Genomic DNA, 16,242 nt, shown 5'->3' with positions numbered 1-16,242 from the left:
ATTCTGGCTACGTATGGTTCCAGTATGGTTCCGGTATGGTGTCCGGGTACACCATGTACGCAAACTTTAATCTATCTCTGCCCAACCTCGGATCTGGTGGTAGGAGAGGCATATGTGTCTATGTGTCCAACTTACTAAATGCAGCTGAACACTCATTTGGGTCAAGTTCTCTGTAGCAAGTGTGGCTGAAGATGGTTTTGAGTGGGAAGGACGCCCTGTTGCCTGGTTGCATATACAGAAATGCATCAGGCAACATCCAAGGCATTGTGGGCCAATTGGAAGACTTTATTCAGAGAACATGCAGAGCCCACTTTTCTCACTTGATGGTTGTAGGTGACTTTAGCTTGCCTCAGATTGACTGGACAACAGAGCGGTCATCAACTCCAGAGAGTCACCCAACCCACTCACTAATAGATTCCATCTAGGACTGTTTTTTCTTCCAGCATGTCCAGCAGCCAACACTCTACCGGGTTGGTGAAGCGCCTCGCGTTCCGGATCCCATTTTCACAAACGAGGAGGGCATGGTGAGCCAAATCGAATACCTGTCTGGGCTAGGTAACGGTGACCATGTGGTAATCAGGTACACTTTGGTCTGCTTCTCTGGGCTACAAACTCCTCGTCCCGGCCAGCTGACACACACAAAGAACGAGTATCTGGCTGACACCCTCGGGCTAATGGACTGGTCGCTGATGGAGAACCTCAGCCTCGAAGATGCTCACAAGTTCTTCAAGAAGAAAATCGCCAGGGCTACTGAGGTTTGCTCCGTGAAGAGAAGGACTAAACCTAAGAAAAACTTGTACATGAACCTAAGGGCCATGCAGCTAAAGAACACTAAGGAAAAACTATGGCGTACGTACATGCGGACTCAGGATGTTCTGGACCATGCCAGGTTTGTGCGGTGTCGCAATGACCTTCGGAAGTTGACCAGGAACCTTCGTAAAGAGTATGAGATGAAATTAGTGGCGGACCTCAAAGAAACCCCAAGGCCCTTTGGAGGTACGCCAACTCAAGATTACGCACAATATGCAGGGTGGGAGACCTTCTTGCCGATGATGGAGTGTTGACCAGCAGTAACGAAGGGAAGACCAATGTCCTCTGTAAATTATTCGCCAGTGTTTTCACGGACGAAGGGACTAGTGCCATGCCTGTGCTGCCGTGCAACTTAACTGGACCTTTTCTGGATGACGTGGACATCTCTAGCCAGACAGTGGTAAAGACATTGACTGCTCTGAAGACCTCGAGCGCCCCTGGGCCAGACGATGTCCACCCAAGGCTTATTTGTGAGTCCGCAGATGTCCTGGCAGCGCCCTTCAGCATGCTTTTCCGAAAATCTTTGGCATCCGAAAGGCTCTCCCAGGAGTGGAAGCTTGGCGAGGTAGTCCCGATCTTGAAGAAAGGCATCCGACAGTCTCCAGCGAGCTACCACCCAGTGACTCTTACTGCCATTCCCTCCAAGATACTCGAAACTTTCGTCCGTGATGCCCTACTTCATCACTTCTTGGAGTTTGGACTTTTTCATGCAGCCCAGCATGGGTTTCTCCCTAAGCGGTCCTATATCACCCTTCTATTAGAGGTCATGGAAGATTGGAGCCCCGCAGTAGAGGATGGAGAGCCAGTGGACGTGGCGTACCTGAATTTCAGCAAAGTCTTTGATTCTGTGCCTCATAACCGTCTGCTCTCCAAGCTTCATGTTTACGGTGTGAGATGCAATTTCCTATGCTGGATTAGGGTTTGTCTTATTCACAGGATGCAGAGAGTGCGGATCTGGGGCTCGAAGTCGGACTGGACCGACGTCGTCAGCGGCATCCCGCAAGGATCAGTGCTTGGACCAAGGCTGTTCATAATTTTCGTGAACGATCTGCCAGAACAAGTGCAAAGCGTGGTCAAGATGTTCGCGGATGACATCAATGTCTACTGTCGTGTCCCGAGGCCCCTGACTAACTCACCTCTGCAGGTTGACCTCGACGCCCTGGTCAAGTGGTCAAGGAAGTGGCTGCTTCCCTTCAGTGCAGCAAAGTCTAAAATAATGCACATCGGGAACTGAAACCTGAGGCTCACCTACTTCTTGGACGCCACCGAAATCGCGGTCGAGTCCACCGAGAAAGACCTCAGGATCTTCTTGGATTACCGGCTCCAGTTCCACGTGCAGACGGCGGAAGCGATCTCCAAGGCCAACCAGATGCTGGCGGTCGTGAGGTGGTCTTTTGCCAATACTCTGCTGCTCGCACGTTGTCATTGCTCTTCAAGATCTCAGTGCGTCCGTACTTAGAGCGCGGCGACGTCATCTGGGGCCCGTTAGGCAAACTGGACCAGAAGCGGCTGGAGCGGGTTCAGCGACGAGCTACCCGGCTTGTCTATGAATTAAGTCGCCAGCCATACCCTGAGAGGCTCAGACTCTCAGACCGTTGCCCTCGCTGTACTACCGTCGTCGCAGGGAAGGCATGGTAACAGTGTACCAGCTGTTTCACGGAGGTTTGTCGCTGTCGGAAGAGGAGTTCCTGACAAGGCACAACTCGAAGGTGACAAGAGGACACCAATGGAAGCTCAGAAAACCTCGAGCTAGGACTCTCGTCCGTCGTAACTCGTTCAGCACGCGGGTTGTCAGCGTTTGGAACGCTCTTCCATACGCGGTCGTATCGTCAGCCTCAGTTGAACAGTTGCACGGGGTTGATAGGCTTGATAGGCTTGATAGGCTTCTAGGCTTGATATGCACGGGGCTGACATCATGTGTGACGTCCCGCACTAAATCTATTCATAATTTAAGACTGTTCGGTTACCGGACCGGGAGCCTGACGAGACCAGGACCTTCAGGCTTAGTGGCCTTTTAAAATCCCCGAGCACTATAAGGTAAAGTAGGTAAGGTATGCCAGCGTGTTTATTTTCCTGGGTGACTGTGCTGTTTGTTTCAGAAACAAAAAAGTATATAAGAGAAACAATAAAAATGTATCAAAGTCCCTTTTCCGCCGTCGTTTACACCAGGTCATCTGTCAAACAAGCAAAAGGGTTCACTAGCTACACTAGCGGCCGCGCAGCGAGGCGGCGCCACTTGCCGGTAGTTCTCGTCGCTGCGCCATCTATCGACGCTCCACGGGGCCATCTATGGAGCACGCAGACGCAATCTATGTGCACACAACGCGCTGCCCTTGCTACCCGACATTGCTGGTGCGTCATTGGGCCTTTGCGGCGCAATCAGCTGCTGAAGCTACATGGCGCCGCCTCGGGGAAAAAACCCGTACCTTTGGTTTCCCAGACGCGCAGTGGTTAAAGCAGGCGCGCTGGTCACTAAGATGTCGGCAACCGGCGCGCAGGTTGAAACCTCTTAATTGTATTTGTCTCTCTATTCTATTCTACAAAAGAATGAATGTTCTCCTGCAGACATGGGATAGCCTCGTGATTTCTGAACTCATTGAACTCACTCATTCGACACACTCAATTTGACGCCAATGAGACGTATTTCTTTTCGGGAAAGGCGCCTCTTCAGTACAACATTAGGGACGCGTCACCGTTCCCAGGAAAGGGCTGGAGGATCATTTCGTCCCACCGCGGTGTGTCTCCCGGCCGTCATTCTGGTGACACGGGGCGGGATCCCCTAGCCGATCCGGAGGCCCTTGGAGAAATACACCATAGCACATTGGTTCGCTTCCTGACGCGGGAGGCCTTCTGAACCGCATAGTTGACCCCGAATCGACGCAGGAGCTGTCACTGACGCAACAACATCCCTGATCGCCGCAGGTGATGAAATGATTGGCACATAGACTTCAGTTTGACTTATCGGGCTCATGCTGGCATTGAATTGCGGCACCCACTGTCCGGAATTGGGGGCACTGACTGGTACAGGACCCTTCCATTGTCCCGATGTAAGCACTTACCATAAGTTAGAATGTTTGCTTTCATTGTCAGAGGGCCCCAATCAACGCAAAAGGTCCTCTGCCATTCGGGTCCCCGTCCCCGTCCCTGCTAAGCAAATATTCTGACCGCTTCGAGGCCCCCTGTTGACGCAGAATACTCTGTTAGGCCGTATGAGCCCCTGAACGCTACGGGAGCGCCGGTCAATGTAGGTCGCACACCCGGCCTGTCCCTGATCGGGAAATGGGCCCACAGAGCTTAGACCAACACGGATCCGACTGTTCGTTGTGGTGATCTCTGGTCAAAATAGAGGAACGCGCCGCCTCAGGAGTCCCTGTCGGTGCAAAAGGTCCTCTTACTGGTATTTGAGACCACGGTCCCATGGGTGGGGTCTTTAATACGATCTACAGCCAGCCCTTCGGACCCTTCGGCCTTCCCATCAGGTCCTTGATCTCTGGTCTCGAGAGACCCTTCGGGCCGTCTTCAGACCCCCTCAAACATCGCTCCGACTCGGGGCCACTTGCCACCACAGGACCCTTGTTAGGCATTGTGGTCTTAGACGAACACGGATGCCCTTCGTTTTGTCAGGTACCCCAAATATTGAAAATAGTGGGCCCCAGCCTCGTTCCTGCTCGAGAAATAGGTCTCAAGGTCTCAGAGGAACATGGAGCCGACTGTTCGGCGTTCGTGGTCTCTGGCCGACTTAGATACCCGCATTGTGTCAGAGCCTCCTGAAGTGGTGCAAGAGGTCCTCTGACAGATATTTCAAGTCCACGATTATTCATGTGACCTACAGCCAGTCCTTCGGCCCTTATGCCCTCTGTACTGAGACGCCAAGTATTTCACCACACCTTCTCTGTATTTTGGTCTCGCACCACAGCAGTCCCTGACGGTGCACCTAACCTCTCCACCCTCCCCACGGCGACTCCCGACAGCGGGGGCCGCGAGCCGGGGCCGTGCGAACTGCGACGGCGGCGCGCATCTGCCGCGCGGCCGGGGCCGGCCTGCGAACCTGACCACGTGCCGCGCCCCGCCCCAGCAGCGGCGCAGGACACAACGTACAACTGCGCTACGAACACCTTCCGATCGGGCCTTTGATCTTCGGTTCCGGTGCGCCTCCCAGGCCTCTCTTCAGGCCACATGAAACACTTCCCTTGGTCGTCTCGGGGCCCTTGTGAGGACAGAACCATCAGCTGGGCGCTGTAGACCCCTGGCGATAGAAGGTCCCCAACCAGTTATTTCACTGGCCCCGGCTTTATAGGTGATTGGGAAGTGAGCCCTCAGCCCGATACTGCTGCGCAGTACTGGTGGTGCATGACCGATATATAGGCCCATATCGACTCGGTGGGGCCAATCAGATCGGCGCAAAGGACCCTCTGACTGTGATTTGAGGGCCCGTCGCTGCAGGCCGGGCCCATAAACTCCGACTTCGACCAGCCCTTCGTGCCCTGAGACCCTCTACAGGGCCCTTGATCGTCGGACCCAATGGGCCCTCTAGGCCCTTCGGGCCTCCTCGAGCACTATTTCTGGCTGACTCGGGGCCTGTTGCCAACAAAAGGCCCTGTTAGTGGCTATGAGGCCCTGACATACGCTGGGGCCCGCCTAATGAAATCGCTGGCTCCCGCCGGGGCCCACTGAATACGACCTCCGGTCGGCCTTTCGGGCTGTGAAATCAGGTCTTTAATCGATGTTCCGAGTGACCGAAGGGCCCCTCGGAACCTAAGGGGGACATAAGTGCCCCCTGTGCCCCCTGCCTGTGCTATTGCTGTGCGGTGATGCGGCTGATCCGCGCCCGTGCGTTGGATACAGGGATGTGGCGGTGAAGCTGAGAAGAAAGGTGAAGAATGGTGAAGATGGACCATGGCCTGTTACGCCTGATGTAAGTCACATACCGGTGATATCACGTAGTCAGACAATGCGTTATGACCTTCATTCGGCCCAAAAAAACGTATAAACCCATGATCAGTGATCTGTCACGTGCCGGTGATCCGTCAGAGCCTTTGTGTTGAATCGATTTAAACCCGTTCTCAATGACGTCACAATGCCAGCTGATGCCTCACAGCCTTTATTAAGCGCGACAGTACACACATCTTGCAGCCAGTGCATCTCTTCCATCCGTCGGTGGTGCAGGTTGGGAACGTAAAAAAGCATCATTTGGTATATTTCGGGAGATATGTTCAGGACAAATTTCTTCTGCTCAGCCAACCAGTTTGCTTTAGAAAGTTCCAGCGATCATTATCTCAGAGTCGGGCTCATCAACTCTGACTGGTAAACGTCAGAGTGTGAGGGAAGCCTGTTTCAAGCACCTGAGGTGCCAGCCGTTTATTAGAAAAGTGGGGCATTGTGATGTGTTTTTCGGCATTTGCAATGTATTTAGCCAGGAAGTTGTGGTTGCAGAATGGAGGAGTGCATGTGCATTTTGTCATTTTTGTACTTAAAAAGTCAGATTCATGGTTGAAACAAGTAAGTTGCTGATCCAAATAGCTTTATTGGTTAGAGCCTCTGCTTTCTGATCCACCCACCTGCGGTAGGGTGAGTTTAAGTCAATTTAGGTATCTAATGAATATGTGGTTTGGCCTTCAAAGGATGACCTGCAGCACATGGGAAACAGGAGCCATGCTTACCAACTTAATGTAGATGTGTATATGAATGGAATGGTGTTGTGTAAAAGGAATCAGCACTAAGTGTACAGCCAGGGCTTTGGCAAGGGGGTCATGGGCTTGACAAAGGCCCCTGTGGTAGTGAAAGGGCACCCAAAAAAATTTGGACATGGCGCATTTGTTGATGAGAGTGTGTTTTTCTTTTATACTTTACTTAGATCCTTTTATAGCTTGAATAGAAGCTAGATGCCACTGCAGGACAAATCATGCCTGAAGTCTATTTTAAATAAACTGAAAAATTATCAATGGACAGAACTCAGGAACTGTTGGAGTTGTTATCTGGGTTGTGTAGAGATATCAAGGACCATGCAAATGTAGATTAAAGATTAAATGGGTGAATGATTTGTATGAATGTGGTATAGCCATGTTGGTCTGGCAATGTTCAACATTCAGTCAGAAATTATGAGTATACAAATTATGTGACATGGTTTTAAGCATGCACTCTTGCATATCTTTGCAAGAAAAGCCTCAATGCCAGGCGTTGCAGTCTCCATAGGCTCTGCCATGTTGGTCCAATGATTATCACTGGACTGTGGCAAAAAATCAATATGATAATAACATAATAATTGACATAAGTATCCTTAAGTGTCTTAGGATGTACAATAATTCATTTAGAGATATTCACATTGGGTTATATTTTAACTCTGGCAGTTTTTAGATTGATTACAATAATGGATTGGCCTTTACAGCACCACAAAATAGGCATGGAATATTGAGGTGGAGCTGGAAAGTTGCAGGTAGAATCTCTGTTTTCCAAATCACTGTAACTCTTAATCTTTCCAGAGGACAACCTCAAAGTTGTAAACAAATTCACTCAGTCTCATCTTTGAACAGTACAAATTCATTTTGAAAGACATTCAGGTTTTCCGACGGTCGCTTTCGCACGCACGGTGCTGCCGCTTGGCGTCACTTGCAGTGGCCAATGCCATTGGGGTTTACGGAAACTGCAACACAGGCCATGGCTGTCCTTGCTTCCGAGATCGCCGGCGTGTTATTTGGGCTATGTGGTGCACTGAGCTGCTGAGGCTTTGTGACATTGCCTGTCTCTCATCCTGGCAGGAAGGGCGGGCGCGGCAGGGAATCCAACCCGGTAGCATTGGTTTGCCAGATGCGAGTGACAAACACAGGCGTGTTAACCACCACACTAAGGGCACTCGGCGCGCAGGCTCGAACCTTTTGATATTTGTTCGACTCGTCGATTCTGCAAAAGAATGAACGTTCCCAGGCAAACGTGGGATGGTCTTGTGCGTTTTCGAACCCATTTCTGTCCATGCCATTCAACACTTTTGGGACTCCCTATTTCTTTCCAGGAAAGGGGCTGTTCGAATAAAACATTACTGAATGCTTTATTGTTCCCGGTTAAGGGCTGAAGGGCCATTCTGTCCCACCGCAGTGTGTCTTCCATCTGTCATTCTGACGACACGGGCTGGATCCCCGGCCTATCCGGAGGCCCTTAGAAGATACATCATATCGCATTGGCCCACTCCCTGACGCGGGAGGCCTTCTGAGTCGTGCTCTTGACCACAGCTCGACGTAAGCGGTAGGAATCCTCACTGACGCAACAACATCCCTGATCGCCGCAGGTAGTCAAGGAATTGGCACACACTCTAGTTTCGTTTAACGGGCCCATGCTGGAATTGGGTGGGAGGGTCCACCGTTCGGTACCTGGGGCCCTGACTGGTCCTGGACCCTTCCATTGCCTTAATAAGAGCACTCGTCCGAAGTTATCACGTTTCCTTGCCTTTTCCGGTTCGAGGCCCCTTGTTGACACAGAATACCCCATTAGGCACTGTGGGCCCCGGAACGATACAGGAGCGCCGACCACTGTAAATCGCTGGTCCAGCCATGTCCCTGCTCGGGAAATGGCCCACAGAGCTCAGACCAACACAGATCCGACTGTCCGTTGTGGTGGTCCCTGGCCGAAGTAAGGAACGCGCTGTCTCAGGGGTCCCTATCGGTGCAAGAAGTACTCTTTCTGACTTTTGAGATCACGGCCCCATGGTCGGAGGTCCTTGATATAACCTATAACTAGCCCTTCGCATCATTCAGCCTTCGAATTGGGCCCTTGATCTTTGGTCTCTAGAGACCCTTCGGCTCCTCTGGAGCCCCTTAAACACCGCTGCGACTCGGGGCCACGTGCCGCCACGGGACCCTTGTGAGACACTGTGGCCCCTTACCGACACAGGAGCCCCTCATTGTGTCAGGGACCCGAAACATTTCAAATCGCGGGCCTAAGCCTCGTTCCTGCGTGGGAAATTGGTCTCAAGGGCTCAAACGGACAGGGAGCCGACTGTTTGGTGGTCACGTCTCCGGCCGACGTAGACACCCGCTTTGCCTGAGCTACTCCGCAAACTGCAAGAGGTGTATCAGATATTTCAGGTCGCGACCCTTCTGTCCGCGATTCCTTTTGTGACCTACAGCTAGTCCTTCGGGCCCTCATGTCCCCCAACCGGGCTTTTGATCGTCGGTTCCGGTGGGCCGCTGGGCCCCATCTCGGGTCACTTCACATAACATTATCGGCTCGGGGCCCTTGCAAGCACAGGATCCTCCGTTAGGCGCTGTGATCCCCTGACAAATTGAAGCCCCCCCCCCCCCCCCCCCCCAGCCAGTGTAAATCACTGGCCCCGGTTTTAGATAGGTGGTTGGGAAGTGGGCCTCAGGCGCATACGTACACGGAGCCGACATTGCAGTACTGAAGGTGTCTGACCGACAAAAGGCGCATTCCGGCTCAGGAGGTCCCCCATCGGCGCAAAGGGTCCTCTGACTGCTGTTTGAGGGGCCAACCCCGCAGGCCGGGCCCCTTAATCAGACACCGACCAGCCCTTTGTGCCCTTAGACCATCCAGTGGCCATTGATCGTCGGACCCGGTGGGTCCTCTAGGCTTTTGGGGCCTCCTCGAATACTCCCTCTGGCCGGCTCGGAGTCCCCTGCCAACGTAGGGCCCCCGTTAGTGGCCGTGGGGTCCTGAGAGGTGCTGGGGCCCCAACCAATGTAAATCGCTGGCTCCAGCTGTGTTCCTGCCTGGGAAATGACCCGCAAGCCCACACTACCACGGAGACGACTTTGTGTTACTGGTAGTGTCTGACGGACATATAGGTCCTTATCGACTCAGGGGGTCCTGATCAACGCACGGGACCCTCCGGCCAGCATTGGAGTGCCCGGCCCTGCGGGCGGAGCCCCTGAATGTGACCTCCGGCCGGCCTTTTCGGCCATTAATCCGATGGTTCCGACAAGGTTCCGAGAGGTCGAAACTAATCGGGGGGGGGGGGGGGGGAAGCACGTGCCCCTGTGCCTTCCTGCCTGCGCCATTGATCAGCACCAAAATAGGCTAGTAACCTTCTTGTTTCTGGAAGCACTTCGAGGTCTACAACTTCGTGTGGCCCAAAACCAAAAGTTTTGCATGTGTATGTTGCACTCATTCTGAAATGCACTAGTCGATGAATACAAAATGAAAGGTGATATATGAACAGTGGCAGTCTGCAGCAACATTTCAGGCATCTGGCTCATTTTTAAGCCTGATCTCAGCAGGGAAAGGTGGTGGCTTTACTTGGAATTTGGAGTCTTAAAAGAACATTTAGATGGTGTGCAATGATTTAAGGTCAAATGTGCACAGTAGTTTGGGAAGCTGCAGGGATTGGCAAAAGGGGTGTGGAAATAACATCGGAAACATGACTTAATGCCAAAGCTTTTGTAACTTCTGTTCAGCATCCATCAAAACGTTGTGTGTTTCATAGCAAAACGATTTTTCCAGATCGTGCTCATCATGGAGAAGGGAATGGCAGATGCATACATGGCTCAGGCCGCTGGAGATGCGGCATCATCTGCTACAAGATCAGTATTTTTTGACAGAACAATGCTTACATCAAAGGAAGTTCTCTTAAAAATTGCAGAAATGGTAAGCTCTCTCACAAAGTATTTTTCCCAGCGGTGTGTTCGAAAAAAGCATGCATAAAAAGATATGCATGATTTATTGTTTACGACATAAAATATATAATAATATATGCACCAGTACATTGTTCCTTTATCTGGCCACTTGCGGCATGAGGCATGCATATTCATGTGATATGGCGAAGTGAGAAAGCTTCGGAATATATTTGCCTGAGATGTGAATAGGCGTTGATGATCAGTCCTCTCTGACGCAGCGCTTTACTGCTTTCCTGTGTTGAAAGCAGTGAACTTTAAAATTTCGGGTATTTTTTAAGACATCTATTCAACATTACGATTCTGTGGCATCCTTGTTGGTGCAATTTGTGTGCAATACGCTGTTTTGCTGGCATGCGGCCCAATACTCAACACCTCCACTATTAACGACAAGTGTCGCATTTCGACAGAGATTTGTGATTTTCAACAGAGATTTCGCATTTCATGCAGAGCGTCGCCAAAAGCCTCCAGCCCGACCTCAGTCGCGTCACAGCGACCCCGCCTCGTTTCAGGTGGTGTGCGTGATTGGCACCATCTGCGTGGCGTGCGCGAGCAACCCGTATGTCTCCCAAGCGGGTTTCTTCGAGTTCGTGGCCTCGACGGGGATCATAATCGCCATCATCCTAGCCGTGCTGTACGTGTTCCACCTGCGCGAGAAGCTGGCCGGGCTGCTGCGCCTGAATGTCGTGGTGAGTGGACAGGCTGCCACCGGCGCGCGCCACGGCTCGCGTCGTCTGTGTCGCCACGCAGCGGCTGCAAGCGGGCCAGACGAATGTGCCTGGGCAGATATTGAACCGTGCTCTCTCGTCCCATTGGCGGACGCCCGAAGCGTGCGTTCCTCTGCCGGTGCGCGGGCCGCGAGTGCGTCTGGTGCGAGACCTTGACCCCCTTGACCTCCGAGACGAGACCTTGAAGTCCCGGGTGACCGCCTCTCGGGAAAGATATGACAATAACAATTTGAGTGGATGGATTTCTGGGGTCATCTGACCCCAGAAATCCATCTAAGTAGTTCGTGTTTGAGCCCCAAACTCTCTCATCCGATCGTGAAACTCCAGGTCCACTGTAGAATTTGGTTGCGAAAGTTTAACGTACCAGTGCTCAGCACGGTCCGCCCTGCCCTCCGGAGTCACGTGACCTTTTGCGCCGCCGCTCCCATCGGCCGCGGGCCATATCTGTCGAGGGCAAATAGCGGACGCCTCAAGCGTCTCGAACTCCCTCCGCCACTGGTGCATGGATCGGAAGAGAGGCACTACCAACGGAGCTATCGGAACGGACTGGTGGTCCCAGTCCACGCAGGGTGACACCGCAGCCGCAGGACCGAGCGCCTCTGGCCGTATCAGTCGCTACATATGCCTTTTGTTCCACATGAACTATAGTTTGAACAGGCTTCAGTAGGCCTCACGCCGCTCGTCCTGACGTCTGTAGGCGTCATAGGAGGCTCCCATGAGGCTCTGTCCAGCTCACGTGCTTTGCAGGAGATGTTCTACGCGGGCATCTGGTGCTTCTTCTTCTTCGCCGCTTCCACTGCGTGCGTCGTGCACGGCAGCTCCTATATGTACCAGGAGGCACTGATCGCGGCCGGCGTGAGTGTGACCTGATCCGTGCCCGTGCGCGAGGGCAGCGCCCACCAGCACCGCGCGCTTGCGTCCCTGCGGTGCGGCAGTCATGGAAGATGTGGAGCGTCCTCCCACATGCCTGTTATTTAGGGTGGTTAGATTGTTCGAGGGCTGTCACTACGAGGCCAGTCAGTCACCCCGGGCGGATATTCCGGTGTTTGTGTTCCGGCGAAAAGTGAGGCTGCTCATGCGACGGTTAACGTGCGCTCGGGATAGAGGCAAAGGGACGCCATGAAATGCTCATTGTGCGTTTGGTACGATATCTGCAGCTTCGGCAACCAGCTACCTCCGCATAGAAGGGATTCTCGCCGGACAAAATCGGGGAATGGGGCATGATGTGCGTAATGGTGTACGAAGAAATATGCAAGTCATCTTACCGTCCGCTTCCACGTCTATCTTGGGGGGTTCTCGTACTCCGACGTGATAAACCGTTCACATCACTACAGAAGATGCGCACGCAAAGTCCTTTTATACTTAATCTGCAGATAACTACCTCTCGCTAGCATAGCGTGAATGAATGGAATCACTTCGTTTTTCGTACTCTATTGACTCCGTTTGTCCGTTATGTTTGCAGTTCTTCGGCTACATCGCCATGGTGCTGTACGGGATCGACGCGTTCCTCATGTTCCACGCCTGGCGAACGGCCCGAACCATGACCGCCGAGCCGACAACCCAGCAGGTCACCACGCCGGCGTACTAGTGACGCCTCGTCCGGCCGCCCCGCAACTTGTAATGTCGCCGCTGACCTACCAGGCTACCAGTGACGTCACGTCCGATCGTCGCGTACGCTGGCTTCAGACCCTCCGACGCCGTCAGCCCAGCCAATGAGCGACCGCGTCAAGCCATCTAGCGGCGACCGGCATCACACGTGACCTGATGGTGGTCTTGGGTGCGGCATCTGCGTCCCAGTCCCCCGCGCGGTTCCTGCCACGGGCCCGAGACTTGTTCCTCTGGCGGTTTAGCGCCTTCCCCTGTGTTTTTGATTGACACTTAAAGAGTTTGAATAGCGAGTTTATTTGGCGGTTTCGGAGGTCAGTTGCCGGGTTTCCTGGTCGCCCTGTTCGTGAGGGCCATCGGTTATCAAGGTCTCTTAAAGACGTCATAAAACGGCCAGTATAAACCCATGTGCTGTTGGCTGTTGCTCAGGACCGAACCTTGTTTAGCCTCCCGATGGCTGCAATTAACACATTCCATTTTGCAACATTGTTTTTTAGGTAGACTGTTGCGGTCTGTCACTGGTGATTCGTGGCATTTCGTTGCAGATAGCTAGATGCCTACATTTAGCACAGTTGAGAAGCGTTTTTCTCGTGGCGCGGACAGTCTCAAACCGACCAGTAATTGGCGTGTTGCAATACTTTTTGCGCCAAGTAGTGGTGGATTAACAACGGCGTCGTTACTCCATTGGCACTGTGTTTTTTTTGACAGGAATACGACTGAAGGTGCTTTAATCGATCTTTAATCCCTTAGCATTAGTTCGGACCAATGGAAAGTATAGGTCTGCACTCGCGCAATAGTTGACTCGGAATACTTAAGTCAATATTTATGAAAATAGGAATAGTGGGTGCCGAGAACCTATCCGCGGCTTTAAAACAGCGCTTGACATTGAACAGTAATTGCAGCATGCCATGAAATGACTCATGTTATGTGAGCTGACCATTTCTGGCATTGGGGTCATGTGTTGCGGGATGTCCAAGACAGTTTTCAGACAGACAGACAGTATTCAGTCACCTTTCAGTTTGCTAGAGCTGGGGGGGGGGGGGGGGAGGGGGCATCGAAGATTGTCAAAGTCCTTAGAAGTCGGCCTCGGGGCATTCGGGAGTAAGGTGAGGATTTGTCGTGCTCGACCCTCGGCGCATTTTTCTGGACTTCGCCCCGGTCCAAGACTAGTCCATTGAAGCAGCAGTGAGCCAGCATGCAGCGCTGTCAGTCTTGTCGATTCGATTGTTCCATTCCGTAGCTGGACACGCGTGCGTCTTTGGCAGCTTAGAACCGCGGAGGTTCGTAGAATTTGTAGAGTTTGTTTTTTCCCGGCGCTTTTAGGGAGGGGACACGACGGCATTGCCAACGCCCGCGTCACGGGGCGGTCAGTGGTCCACTGCTCCTATCGGAACAGGTGATCGTCCCGCCAGTGGGCGGGGACGTGGGACCTTGTCCCTTCTGGAGATAACTTGTGTCAGGGACGACCTGGACGAGCGGATCCCAGTAAAGATTGGATAAGTGGGCATGCCTGGCAGTGCAGGTTTTCTTCGACATGTGTCGTGCAACGAAATTTTCTGCTCGTAACTTGTGTTTAGAGAAAGCTCCGGGGGATGCATGCCTCGTGTCGTAAAACCCCGTAATTTGGTGAGGGTCGACTGAGTTCGCTTCTTGTCAACCGGATAAAACACCACATGCCAGTCAGGCAGTTGGTTCTTTGTCGGTGAGTTTCTGCCAGTTTTCCTTTTCCTCCACGACTGATGTCAAGTTAGCGCTGTTGGGACCAACATCGTACTGATGATCCAGCTCCCACTTAAATTGCCCTGCCTGAAACGAAGCCCTCGGAAGACGTGCACCGCACCAGGCGGCGGCTGCTCGATTTCTGTCCCCCCAACACGAGCCGCGGGCCCAGATGTCGCGCGGAGTCGCTGGATGTGCCCAGGGGGGCTTTACAACGACCGTGAGCCCTCGCGGGCTCTGCAGTGGGCCTTGAGGATGGGCTAGCCTGCCATACTTATCACGCTGTACTTAGATAGCAACAAGACGTGCGTATTTACTAGTGCTTAGGTTGTCAATGGTTCACATTCTGTGTCAGTCGATGTATAGGAAGTTGCTGTTGTTCGAATCGTGTAGCAGGTACTCGTGCGTATCCTCCAATTCCCGCATGGCCGCTGTGCTATTCACTTGGTCTTTGTCTTTGTCGTTGTAGTTCGGGAGTTTTTCGTACCTTCGTAAGCCATTTGTACCCGCACACTGGACCTAGAGCAGGGTTCTGATTTGAGACAATGTCACAGAGGTGACTGATCATTTGCGGGCAAGGGACCCGCGGTGCTCCCGCCCATGGCCGCCCTGTACCGTTTGTTTACGTGGCTGCTAGTTTACTCCGTGATGTCACGCTCCTATGGCCAGGGGTCTATGCACGCCGTGTGTTGGTCGTATCGTGATTTTGCTCGTGTGGTACACTGTAACGCGAGTCACTAGCCTGTGCGCCTGTGACCCTGTCGTGAAGGTCTCCGCGGGCTCGGCACGAGGGCGCCAGGCCTGCTGGCGCGCTAGTCCGTGGAGCGAGTCGTGCCCGTGATGTGCTGTATGTCGCCGTTGGAGGGCAATAAACGAATCCTCGTGAGGTGAGGCCATGCTGTGTACGAGCGAGAATCGAAGACGGCGCGCGCAGGAGCTTATGTGCCCCTGATTGATGATCAGCTCCCTTGGTGCACTAGTTGGAGAAGAGCACCATGTCGAAAACGCGGCCCAACGCAAGGAGAGGGACGGCGATGCGGCTGATTGGCGTGGCCGGGCGTACAATGCGTGTAGTGGGTATCCAGATAAATGGCCGAAATGCATTTAGCCAAAACGTTTCATCGCGTGCTGTTTTGCCGACGTCTCTTAGTTGCCGCGTCAATAAGGCGGAATGGTGGAAACCGAAGGGCAGTCTGCCGTTGTCCTTTTTTGCCGACGTTTTAGATCGACCAAATTTTCATGAGCCGAAATGCAATTTACCGCGTACCAATTTGCCGAAATGTTCTTCAGTCGAATGCCAAGCTGCTGAAACGTTCTTTCATCGAAAATTGCGTCGCTCCAATGCCCTTTTATCGGGTGTTGGTTGCTGGAATGCATTTGTCTTATGCTGTTAAGCCGGAGCTGTTAAGCTGTTACGTTGAATGCGAATTAGCTGAAAGCCAGTTACCGAAAAGCATGCTAACTTACCGAAATGCTCTAAGCGAAACGCTTATTAGCTGGATGGTGTAAGCCGAGGGCTTATGCAGCGAAATATTGTTCATGAGCTGTGGGCAAAAGCCCTTTGAGCCTCGCTCCGTCGACGTTTTTTCACCGTCGCTCTGCGAGCGCGGGCTTCAGCAACTCCCCCAAAAGATATCGAGAACCAAGAGACCTAAAGCCCCCAGAAAGACGTCATCCAAAAGCCCTCGTCGAACTCCACCACTGAGAGTGAAAAAACAACGGAGAATGTGTGTGAGATGCAAGATCAAGTTCACCTTGTTTTT

At 52.7% G+C, this 16,242-nt stretch overlaps 1 protein-coding gene across 3 annotated transcripts; it reads left to right on the top strand.

Moving 5' to 3' along the window:
* Positions 1 to 5,925: 5,925 nt before the first annotated feature.
* On the top strand, positions 5,926 to 13,806 carry LOC119106286 (plasmolipin). Of its 3 annotated transcripts, none has more exons than XM_037229900.1 (5): positions 5,926 to 5,976; positions 10,258 to 10,401; positions 10,940 to 11,116; positions 11,903 to 12,010; positions 12,618 to 13,806. In XM_037229900.1, exons 2-5 carry the CDS (start codon positions 10,270 to 10,272, stop codon positions 12,741 to 12,743), a joined length of 543 nt encoding a protein of 180 aa, XP_037085795.1. In that variant the 5' UTR covers positions 5,926 to 5,976; positions 10,258 to 10,269; the 3' UTR covers positions 12,744 to 13,806. The 3 variants fall into 3 exon arrangements, with proteins under 3 accessions (XP_037085795.1, XP_037085798.1, XP_037085797.1); XM_037229903.1 differs by having other exon boundaries at positions 5,975 to 5,985; XM_037229902.1 differs by lacking the exon at positions 5,926 to 5,976 and adding an exon at positions 6,000 to 6,114.
* Positions 13,807 to 16,242: the final 2,436 nt, after the last annotated feature.

This window comes from Pollicipes pollicipes, unplaced genomic scaffold (assembly GCF_011947565.3).
Source record: "Pollicipes pollicipes isolate AB1234 unplaced genomic scaffold, Ppol_2.1 Scaffold_6138;HRSCAF=7277_pilon_pilon_pilon, whole genome shotgun sequence".
In the NCBI taxonomy this organism is placed as follows: Eukaryota; Metazoa; Arthropoda; class Thecostraca; order Pollicipedomorpha; family Pollicipedidae; genus Pollicipes; species Pollicipes pollicipes.
The sequence above is the reverse complement of the archived record's forward strand: the minus strand, read 5'-3'. Positions and strand labels throughout refer to the sequence as shown.